Here is a 12,124-nt window from a genome sequence, read left to right on the forward strand (position 1 = left end):
AAACATATGTACATGATTCGCCAGACTTCCCCCCTCCCACCCCTGCACTGCCCACACCTGTCCTCCACCTCCTCAAAAAACGTACTCATCCGGGCCACAGTCAGTGAGCCCCGTGGACCACCTTGACCTGGATCAGGCTAAGCCTGGCACACGACGAAGATGCATTGACTCTCCTCAGGGCCTTCTCCCATATCCCGACTTCCAACTCCCCTTCCAATTCTTCCACCCATTTCCTCTTCACCTCCTTGATTGGGACCCCTTCCCATTCCATCAGTTCCTTATATATTTCCGAGACCCTCCCCTCCCCAACCCCTGTTTTAGACATCACCCTAGTCCTCTTAGAGGTAGGCGAGGGAAGCTTGGCACTGCCTCCTTAAGCCCCTGTCTAGCCCTCCCCGGACCGAATCTATGGTTATCACAAATCAGTGACCACACTGACGCTCTCTCCAGTCTCATATGCTGCCTCCATTGCCCCCACACTCTCAGGGCTGCCACTACCAGTGGACTTGTGGAGTAACGAAACGGCAAGAACGACACAGGTGCCGTTAACAGAGCCCTTGCAAGATGCCGCCTCCTTTCGTTCCCACACTGAGCCCTCCTCCACTACCCATTTCCTAATCATCAAAATATTGGCATGAACAGTAATAGTTAATAAAGTTTGGAAGGGCCAAGACCCCCTTCCCAGGCCCCTACTCAAGAAGGGCGTTCTTCACCCTCTGGGTTTTCCCGGCCCATATAAAACCCGGGATCGCCGCATTCAGCTTCCTAAAAAATGCCTCGGGGATGAAGATTGGAAGACACTGAAACACAAACAGTTACCTCGGGAGGACTGTCATTTTCACAGTCTGCACCCTCCCCAACAGTGACAGCGGGAGCACATCCCACCTACTGAAGTCCCCTTTCATTTGTTTAATCACCCTGCCCAAATTTAATTTATAACGCTGATCCCAGTCCCTTGCCACCTGAATCCCCAGGCACCTAAAACTCCTTCCCACCACTTTAAACGGCAACTCCCTCTTGGGTGACTTACGTGACTGCTAAGAGACAGTGGACTGGTCCATATTTAAGAACTCAGTGACCAACTTAAATGAGTATGCCACCACCGTCACAGACTTCATCAGCAAATGTGTGGCTGACTGCATGCCAAAGAAAGCAGTACGTACGTACCCCAACCGGAAACCATGGGCGGGATTCCCCGACCCCCCGCCGGGTCGGAGAATCGCCGGGTGGCGGGGTGAATCCTGCCCCCGCCGGCCGCCGAATTCTCCAGCACCGGAGAATTGGCGGGGGCGGGAATCGCGCCTTGCCGGTCGGCGGCCGCTCACATGCGGCCCCCCTGGCAATTCTCCGACCCGCTTTGGGCCGAAGTCCCGCCCGTTCTATGCAGATCCCGCCAGCATAAATTAGAGTTGGTCCCTTACCGGCCCGGGTCCTGGGGAAAGGCGCGAGGCTATTTCTCCCCGGGGGTGGGGGGTGGGGGAGGGGGTCCTCCGCAGTCTGTTGGGGAGGGTGCAGACAGTAAGCATTCGCGGACCCGCGCCGGCCGGCAGAGTCCCTTCGGCCCTGGCTGGCGCGGCACCAAAGGCCTTCCACGCCGGCCGGCCTAGCCCCTGAAGGTGCGGAGGATTCCACACCTTTGGGGCGGATCTACGCCGGAGTGGTTCACGCCACTCCATCCCGCCGGGACCCCCTGCCCCGCCGGGTACGGGAGAATCCTGCCCCAATGGCTCAATCACGAGATTGACTCCCTACTGAAGAACAGATCTGAGGCGTTTAAGTCAGACGACCCTGACCTGTACAGGAAATCCAGATACGACCTCCGCAAAGCCATCCAAGATGCCAAGAGAGAATATCAAACCGAGCTAGAGTCACAGACAGACTCTCGGCAATTGTGGCAAGGGCTAAACAACATAACAGGCTACAAAGCGAAGCCGAGCAGTATTTCCAGCAGCAGCGTACCTCTCCCCGATGAATTCAATACATTCTATGCTCGGTTCGAGCAGGTAACCAACGATCCGCTGTTGAGTGCCCCAGCAGCCCATAACTCACCCATACCCACCATCACAGCTTCCGAAGTCAGATCGGCCTTCCTGAAAGTGAACCCTCGGAAGGCGACAGGCCTGGACGGGATCCCTGGTCGTGCACTCAGAGCCTGCGCAGACCAGCTGGCAGAGGTATTCGCTGACATCTTTAACCTGTCCTTATTCTACTCCGAGGTTCCCGCCTGCTTCAAGAAGACCACCATTATACCGGTGCCAAAGAATAACGAGGCAACGTGCCTCAAGACTACCGTCCGGTGGCCCTGACGTCAGTTGTAATGAAGTGCTTCGAGAGGTTGATCCTGAAGCGCATCACCTCCATACTCCCAGAACACCTTGATCCACTACAATTCGCATACCGTCGCAACCAATCCACAGCAGACGCCATTTCCCTGGCCCTACACTCATCCCTAGAGCATCTCGACAACAAGGACTCCTACATCAGACTCCTATTTATTGACTGCAGCTCCGCCTTCAACACCATAATCCCAGCCAAACTCATATCAAAGCTCCAAAACCTAGGACTTGGCTCCCCACTCTGCAACTGGATCCTCAATTTTCTGACCTACAGACCACAATCAGCAAGAATGAACAACACCTCCTCCATAATAGTCCTCAATACCGGGGTCCCGCAAGGCTGCGTACTTAGCCTCCCACTCTACTCCCTGTACACACACGACTGCTTGGCAAAATTTGGTTCCAACTCCATCTACAAGCTTGCTGATGGTATGACCATAGTGGGCCAGATTTCGAATAACAATGAGTCGGAATACAGGAGGGAGATAGAGAACCTAGTGGAGTGGTGCAGCGACAACAATCTCTCCCTCAATGCCAGCAAAACTAAAGTGGTGGTCATTGACTTCAGGAAGCAAAGTACTGTACACACCCCTGTCAGCATCAACGGGGCCGAGGTGGAGATGGTTAGCAGTTTCAAAATCCTAGGGGTGCACATCTCCAAAAACCCACCCACGTTGATGCTACCAACAAGAAAGCACAACAGCGCCTATATTTCTTCATGAAACTAAGGAAATTCGGCATGTCCACATTAACCCTTACCAACTTTTACAGATGCACAATAGAAAGCATCCTATCGGGCTGCATCACAGCCTGGTATGGCAACTGCTCAGCCCAGGACTGCAAGGAACTTCAGAGAGTCGTGAATACTGCCCAGTCCATCACACAAACCTGCCTCCCATCCATTGATTCCATCTACACCTCCCGCTGCCTGGGGAAAGCGGGCAGCATAATCAAGGATCCCTCCCACCCGGCTTACACACTCTTCCAACTTAGTCCATTGGGCAGGAGATACAGAAGTCTGAGAACATGCATGAACAGACTCAAAAACAGCTTCTTCCTCGCTGTTACCAGACTCCTAAATGACCCTCTTATGGACTGACCTCATCAACACTACACCCTGTATGCTTCATCCGATGCCCGTGCTTATGATGACGGTAGTTACATTCTATACCTTGTGTTGCCCTATTATGTATTTTTTTAAATTCCCTTTTCTTCCCATGTACTGAATGATCTGTTGAGCTGGTTGCATAAAAATACTTTTCACTGTACCTCGGTATACGTGACAATAAACAAATCCAATCCAATCCAAGACCTCGCTCTTGCCCACATTCAGTTTGTAACCTGAGAAACGGCCAAATTCCTCCAGTATTCCCATAATTCCTGCGATTTCCCCCTGGGTCTGTTATATAAAGGAGTAAATCATCCGCGTAAAGTGAGACCCAATTTCCCCCCATCCCGCGCCAAATGTTCAATGCCCTCAGCACCATTGCCAAAGGCTCTATGGCAAGGGCAGACAGTAGTGGGGAGAGTGGACACCCCTGCCTTGTCTCCCTGCACAGACTAAAATACTCTGATCGAACCTGGTTGGTCCTTACATTCGCCACCGGTGCCTGATATAGCAACTGGACCCAATCCACAAATCCCTGCCTGAATCCAAACCTCTGCAAGACATCCCACAGGTACTTCCACTCCACACCATCAAAGCCTTTTCTGCATCCATGGCTACCACCACCTCCACCTCGGCCCCTCCGCAGGCATTATTATTGCATTTAGGAGCCACCTAATAGAACATAGAACAGTACAGCACAGAACAGGCCCTTCGGCCCTCAATGTTGTGCCGAGCAATGATCACCCTACTCAACCCACGTATCCACCCTATACCCGTAACTCAACAACCCCCCCCCTTAACCTTACTTTTTAGGACACTACGGGCAATTTAGCATGGCCAATTCACCTAACCCGCACATCTTTGGACTGTGGGAGGAAACCGGAGCACCCGGAGGAAACCCACGCACACACGGGGAGGACGTGCAGACTCCGCACAGACAGTGACCCAGCCGGGTATCGAACCTGGGACCCTGGAGCTGTGAAGCATTTATGCTAACCACCATGCTAGCGTGCTGCCCTGTTGGACATCAGGTGTTGTCCTTTCACAAATCCTGTCTGGTCCTCCCCATTACCCCTGGAACACAATCCTCTATGCGCATGGCCATAATCTTTGACAGCAATTTCGCATCCAAATTCAACTGCGAGATTGGCCTGTCCAACCCACAACTCACCTTATCCCGCTTCAAAATAAGTGAAAGCGATGCCTGTGATTGTTTGCCCTGGCGATAACGTTGTGGGGAGTACTTCCCCCCCAGGGGCTGCCAGGATAGCTGGACAGGCTAATTCACATGAGCACAATGAGGGGTGAGCAGGTGGTTGGAGTGTTAGAAGGTGTTGGGATTGTTGTTTTTCTGCAGTGGGCGGACTGCTGTCAGTGCTGTTGAAGTGCGATAAGAGAGGGGTCGGTGACCGTGGACATTTGAGGGCAGGCCTGGAGGGTCACATGACACGGGCTGGAGGCTGGCCCAAGAGGTACTATGGTTGATTGGCAGTGGGGAGGGGAACCAGTCTGATCACATGGAATGTGAGAGGACTGAATGGGCCGGTCAAGCGGTCACTCGTGTTCGCGCATTTGAGGAGCTGAAGGGTAGATGTGGAATTTTTACAGGAAACGCACCTGAAGATCGGGGATCAGACTAGGCCCAGGGAAGGGTGGGTAGGGCCGATCTTTCATTCAGGGTTAGCATGGGGTGGAGGTCCAAATAAAAAAGCAGGTAGTATTTGAGATGGGGAATATAGTGGCAGATTCGTGGAGGTTCGTGATGGTGAAAGGGAAACTGGAAGGGATGCCAGTGGTCCTGGTGAATGTCTATGCCCCAAACTGGGACAATATCAAATTCATGAGGCAGGTGCTGGGGAAGATTCCGGATCTGGTCTCAAACCGGCTGATAATAGGGGCGGCATTTTAATACGGTTATTGAGCCGAAATTGGAGGGTATCGGCAATGGCGAGGGAGCTGAAAGGGTTTATGGAGTGCATGGGGGAAGTGGACCCATGGAAGTTTGGAATACCTCGGTGAAGGATTTTTTGTTCTTCTCCCATGTACACAGGGTGTACTCCAGTATCGACTACTTCGTGATGGATAAGACTCTGCTGGCGGGGGTGGTCGGATCAGAATATTCAGCGATTGTGGTATTGGACCACATACCGCACTGGGTGGACTTGCAAGTCGACGGGGGAGGGGGGGCATAGCACCCGCAGTGGAGGCTAGACCTGGGACTATTAGCAGATGGGGAGGTGTGTGAGCGGGTGAGGGACGCTATTCGGGGTACGTGGAGTTGAATGATATGGGTGAGGTTTCGACCGCCAAGCTATGGGAAGTGCATAAGTCAGTGGTCAGTGGGGAGTTTATATTGATCTGGGCATATAGGGACAAGAAGGAGTGGGCAGAGATGGCCAGTCTGGTGGATAAGATCCTGCAGGTTGGTAGGAGGTATTCGGGGGCCCCGGAGGCTGGGCTGTTGAAAGAGTGACAGAAATTCCAGATAGTGTTTGGGCTGGTGTCTACAGGTAAGGCAGTGGGGCAGTTGTGGTGGGCCAGGGGGGCAGTCTATGAGTATGGGGAAAAGGTGAGTAGGATATTGGCACATCTATTGAGGAAGCAGGAGGCGGCGAGGGAGATCGGAAAGGTGAAAGCTTGGAGGGGAAATAGGGTCTTAGACGCGGTGGGGTGAACCGACTTTTCGAGGACATCTACAAGTAATTAGATTATTCAAAGCTGTCGGTCAAGATAGTGCGGGTGAGTTTCAGGTATCTGGGCATCCAGGTGTTGTGGGGATGGGAGCAGCTACATAAATTGAATTTGGCTTGACTAGTGGAGCAAATGAAGAGGAATTTTAAGAGGTGGGACGTGCTCCCACTGTCATTGGCGGGACGGATGCAGTCTATGACGGTAACGGTTCACCCAAGGTTTTTATTCATGTTCCAGAATCTCCCGATCTTCATTCCAAAGGCTTTTTAATGGAAGATTAATGCATTGATCTTGGGGTTTGCGTGGGCCCCACTGGTGAAGACGGTGTTGCTGGAGTGGGAACTTGAAAAAAATAAGATGCATTTTCTTTCTTATCCTTCAAAGTTATCTTTAGTGGTTCAGATTTTCTCATACAGAATCTTCTAGTTCTTAGTAAATCATCAAACCTGGTACCATGTCATGTTCTGTAGACTGGCCAAAGTGAATGATGAACTACAGAACATCTAGTTTAAATTATTTATTGTAGAACTACTTGATAAGATAACTATGATAAATAAAATAATAAACTACTAACACTAATTAACTATTGTGGAAATACTGTAAAATGAGTCTATCCTCCAGCACGGCCTACTCCCAACTCCCGTGCCACCGAGTCAAGTGATGGGTTTACACTGCCACCTCGTGGTTGGAGGTCATGCATAACATTACGTACAAACATGCCTTTTCATATCATCACAGCCCTAAATATGAAATACAAGAGGTTTGTTTACCCATTTATATTCACAGTATTTTGCAGCAGCAAGTGTAGAAACCCTCTCTTCAAAATATTGCTGCTCCTCATCATCCAACAACGCATGTCTTCGAACTTCCAAGTAGGACCATATCTTGTTACACTTCTGTGTATTGTTTTCCTTTGCAGCAGGGCAGTGGAAAGTGAAATGATTCTAGAATAGTTATTAAAATTGCACCATAAAGTATTATTTAAAACAAAATTTACTCTAAATGATGAGAGAACTGCGTGTGTTGTAAATGGGGTGGAGATGGAGCTCAGTGTCAACAACCATTCAGCTTGGAACTGTTCATATTAGGCTGGGAGTGAGGACTGAATTAGAGATGCCCTTGGTATTCTGGATAGGAACACAGGACAGGGGTAGGCCTTTCAGCCCATCAAGCCTGATCTGCCATTCAATATGATCATGGCTGATCGGACACTTCAATGTCTTTTACTTTCTCTATCCCCATAACACTTTATTTTATTGTTAATCAGAAATCTGTCAATCTTTGCTTCAAACATACACATTGACTGAGCTAATTGAGTGATTGCAAACCACATAATAGGAATTTTACTGACAAATGTCATGAGGTGGTTGTGGAATCTCCAAGCTTGAGATAACACTGGAAGTCATTATCTGAAGGATAAGTATGTGAACATGAGTTCGTATATTTAGGGTTGAATATTACCATAAAATATCATGTGTACCAATAGAGAAAGCAATTTTAAAAAAGATGAAAATATGTGCAAAACTGTCACACTGACCTGATCCATGAGGCTCCGACACCAGGCAGTGAGTGATTTGGGGTCAACAGCATGGCCACAGGACATTTGCACTCTCAGAACAGTTGGATCATCATCTCCTAAAATCGACACTTTTCATTTACAGGCAATCTTATAATCTAACAGTATCACACTCCAAATTTAAATGATGCATTTTTAAAGCAAAAATATTCATGGCTTTTTAACTGCTTTCATTCTATGGGACTCAAACCTAAATTCAGCATTGTCCGTGTGGAGTTTCAACATTCTCCCTGTGTCTGCATGGGTTTCACTCACACAACCCAAAGATGTGCAGGGTAGGTGGATTGGTCATGCTAAATTTAGAATTGGAATTTTAAAAAAAAATCCATAACCCTCCTGGTTCCCCAGTGTCGCAGTTAAGGGGTATCTCAATGACGTGCTGGGAATTCTCTCTAGGACATTCCCATATGAGGGTTTACCCAACAATTGCTCAGAAGTATTAACTCCATTTGGACTGGGCTGAATCATCTGACCAAAGTGATTCAAATTGCTAACTTTGGATAGTTCTGCCAGTGTTGCCCTGATAGTTACTCTGAAAAACACTTCTACCTCCAGAGTAACTATTCAAAAAACACATCCCCATCCCTGACCCCTTCCCGGATTGCCCTACCCCCCACTCTTGGCATAAATTACCTTGGCTGTCGATCTCTGGCCAGCAGGACTGGAGTAGGCTCCCCCTGAGAGTGTGTTCAGATACGTGGCTGGGCACTCCTCAGTCACCGTGAACTCTGAGGATAGCACAGTGACTGGCTGAGAGGCAGAGGAGAGGTTGCCCTCATCCGGGGTGCTGTGAGAGGAGTCCACAGAAATGACATGCAGCTCACCCATCATTGAGAGGTGTGTCTGGCAGTCCCTGCCCAGCATTAATGGATGGGAATCCATCAGAGAGACTGGGTGGCAGATCCATCTCCCACATTGGCGGTACCACCTGAGGTCATTGCCTGCGTGAGGGCTGGCAGGTTCGAACGCAACCACAGGAAGTCCTCATTTTGTTGCTGCTCCATGAGAGTCAACACTCTCTCAATGGATGAGGCTGTGCACTCGGAGAACAAGGTCAACACAGTGCTCAAGCTTGGCTTGGACTCCTTCATGACAGAGACCATGGCACGCAAACCCTCAGGGATCTCTGCCACATCTCCCCGTGCATCCTGCTGGCCATCCAGCATTTGCTGCCTTATTGATGACTCCATCAATGGCTCATCATCTGCTTAGACTCAGCATGGTCCTGATCACCAGCACTCCTCCAACTGCCAGAACCCTGGGCACTTGCTGCCTCCACCGCCTGCTCAAGTGAGCATGATGTTCCCTCACCATTGTGCATTACCAACTGATCCAATGCATTATTGTCTACCGTTGTGTCAGTATCTGCGCTGATGATTGGTGCTGAGAGAGTGCTGCGGCTGCATCTTACATTATCGCCCAATCTGGGTCATATTTGTCATATCCCACAGAATCCATATCCATGATATGCAGCCTAGCGTATTGGTATCAATGGAATTACAGTGGCTCGGTGATTGGTGCATCACTGAAATCCTTATGAAACGACCCTACATTCTTTTCACCCCACCTGTCTTGCTTCAGGCCACTGAGCTCTTACCTTCCACAGAGACACTAGCCGCTCTGTGAATTGAGGACCTTCTTCCTCGCTCACATTAGAGCTCAAGGGTCCCAGGTCATGGCTGGTGAGAATCGCCATGTTCGGCTCCCCACCACCAGTGGCAGTTGTTATGGATACCTTTCTCCTGTAAGTGCAGAGCTCCATTCAATACTCAATCTTCCACCTCCACCCTGTTCCCCACCCTCCCTTCAGCCCCGTAAGACATGGATTTTCCCAACCCCTTTGCAAACCTGACCTTTTAGAACATACAGTGCAGAAGGAGGCCATTCGACTCATCGAGTCTGCGCCGACCCACTTCCACCCTATCCCCGTAACCCAATAACCCCTCCTAACATTTTTGGACACTCAGGGCAATTTAGCATGGCCAATCCACCTAACCTGCACATCTTTGGGCTGTGGGAGGCAACCGGAGCACCTGGAGGAAACCCACGCAGACACGGGAGAACGTGCAGACTCCGCACAGGCAGTGACCCAGCGGGGAATCGAACCTGGGACCCTGGTGCTGTGAAGCCACAGTGCTATCCACTTGTGCTACCATGCTGCCCTTTTGATGGCCTCAGGGCTTCATATCTATTCTTCAGCTTTAACACACATGAGCAGAGGTGTGTTCAGAGTCTCCCTGATCCTCACACAATTAAGTGCATCCAAGGTATGGCACCTTTCCTCAGTTCCACACACTGAACATGCCAACTTAGAACTCACCCTTGATAAGCGCAGATCACTGAACCTTTTCCGGCACTGTATCTACCTATGCTAGACCAGGTCATGCTCACTGATCTCAGCTGCAACCGCTGCCCAGGTCTTTTTGGTGAGGTGTGGTGGTCTCCTCCTTCCACCCCTCGGCCTCAGAAAGTCTCTCCTGGCCCTCCACATTGGCTCATAGGCAATTATCCGCGTATCTGGGAGTGTCTTCCTGCCTGCAATGTCTTTCTGGTGCTCTTGCAGCCATGATGCAGACATCTTTCTGCCTTGGATTGGTTGAGTGACAGGCGACAAAGAGCGGGGATAATGGGTAATTGTTCTTTGTAGCTTTGCTGTGGGTGGTGCTGCTGATTGCCAGCCAAGCAGGTTTCTCCGGCGGGCGATTAGAGAAGCAAAGACAAGGGCATCGGCACTCTTCCGCATGAATAATTCTGGCTGGTCCGATACCCCGAAGACTGCCATCTCGGGCACAGCTCCACCCTCACCCCCAGAACCTTGGACATTGCGTCAAATAAGTCTCTCCCTGGGACAGTTTGAATGGTATGTGCTTTATGTACTCTGGAATAATACAGGCTGCAACTTGATGCAGCTTTGAGTAAAAGATGCTCCAGACTTTGAAGTAAATTCAATATGTTTTATTGAACCTTTGATACAGTTCTGAATGTGTTCGACTCTCTGCTAATCTAAATGTAGTAACTCAATCTAATTGAACCAGCCTTTCTCTAAGCCACGTGCTGGGGTGTGATGCTGAGGATACACCCTGTCTCATTCTGTAGATGTTGGTCAGTGTAAAGAGACGGGGTGCGAGCGCCTCATCCCTTTTATAGTGAGATACCACCCGAGTGTCCTGACTGCTCATTGGTCATGTCCTATTCTATATGTTCATTAGCTGCCTGTCTGCATATCATTATCTGCATGTTTGCGCATCATGACATGGTAGTCGCTCCAGCTCTGCCCCTCTCCTTCTCGGGTTCACAGGGAAGACTTCACTCTTGCTCTGGTTGAGCTTGTAGACCGAGAAGGCTTCAAACTCTCCCAGGAGCTTCATGATCTCTTTCGTGCTGCTTTACGGATCTGAGATGTAGAGGAGCAGGTCATCCGCATAGAGCGAGACTCTGTGCTCTGTGCGAACACATGGGCCCGCTTGACCGGCCCGTTCAGGCCTCTTACGTTCCAGGTTATCAGCCAGATCAGCGGGCTATCAGCCCCCCATCCCAGCCAACTAGCCACAACCCTTCCTAGGCCAGCCACGTGCCTGCGCCCCCCGCACTTCTCATTCCTCCCAACGGCAGACCCCGCCCTGACCTCCTCTACAAACACCAGCTCCCCCTTGGCCATTCCAGCAGCAACCCGGTTCTCAACTCTTCTTCTGTAGGAAAATGCAGCGACAGCATTTTTAGGAATATTTGTAAAGTCATGCCCCTTCACTTTAATATGTTTAAAATTAAATCTTTATTTTAAATGGTTTAGCATTAAAAACACCAAGGAGTGGAAATTTGCATAAGTCTATTAAACATTCATGAGTACAAAACAATAGTTGAAAATTATACCCCACTTGATTTGAACTGCTGTAAATAACAGGTATAAAATTTCACAGACATCCATATATAAGTGAAATAAAAAGAGAAGAAAAAGGCTTCGATGTCTGTCACTTACACTGAGATTATGAAGAACAAATACTGCTGTTCATATCAATTCAGAAATGAAGGCATAATGAAATAGTTTTCTTAACAATATGAAATGCCACTAACAATTGTTTATTACCATCGTGTGATTATCTTATCAAAATCTTTCCAATAATAATTAGCCCAAAGGGGTAAGTTTCATAAGGGAAGCCCTTTGTTGACATTCAAGCTGGACATTCACCCAGCATGCTTTGGGAAGTTAAGATCAGGGCTGAAACGAGAAAAGCTTGGGCGGGATTCTCTCAGCCCGGGGCCGGGCCGGAGAATCGCTGCGACCAGTGCGAATTGCGCCATGCCGCCCCGACACCGGGACATGTGGAGAATCGGCGGCATTGGCGCCGGCATGGTCGGCGCGGCACCAGCGGCCCCCTCTGCCGATTCTTGGCCCGGGATGGGCCAAGCGGCCGG

At 49.8% G+C, this 12,124-nt stretch overlaps 1 protein-coding gene across 2 annotated transcripts in view; it reads right to left on the minus strand.

The window, feature by feature from the left end:
• The window catches only part of LOC119976365 (probable E3 ubiquitin-protein ligase ARI5), a 48,319-nt gene that overhangs the window by 13,084 nt on the left and 23,111 nt on the right, over positions 1 to 12,124 (minus strand). For both annotated transcript variants that reach the window (XM_038816853.1, XM_038816852.1), the window contains exons 2-3: positions 7,673 to 7,770; positions 6,906 to 7,079 (exon numbers count right to left, since the gene is read on the minus strand). In XM_038816853.1, the coding sequence (XP_038672781.1) occupies positions 6,906 to 7,079; positions 7,673 to 7,770 (272 nt within the window). The remainder of the gene's footprint in view (positions 1 to 6,905; positions 7,080 to 7,672; positions 7,771 to 12,124) is intronic.

Source organism: Scyliorhinus canicula, chromosome 13 (assembly GCF_902713615.1).
Source record: "Scyliorhinus canicula chromosome 13, sScyCan1.1, whole genome shotgun sequence".
NCBI classification, from domain to species: Eukaryota; Metazoa; Chordata; class Chondrichthyes; order Carcharhiniformes; family Scyliorhinidae; genus Scyliorhinus; species Scyliorhinus canicula.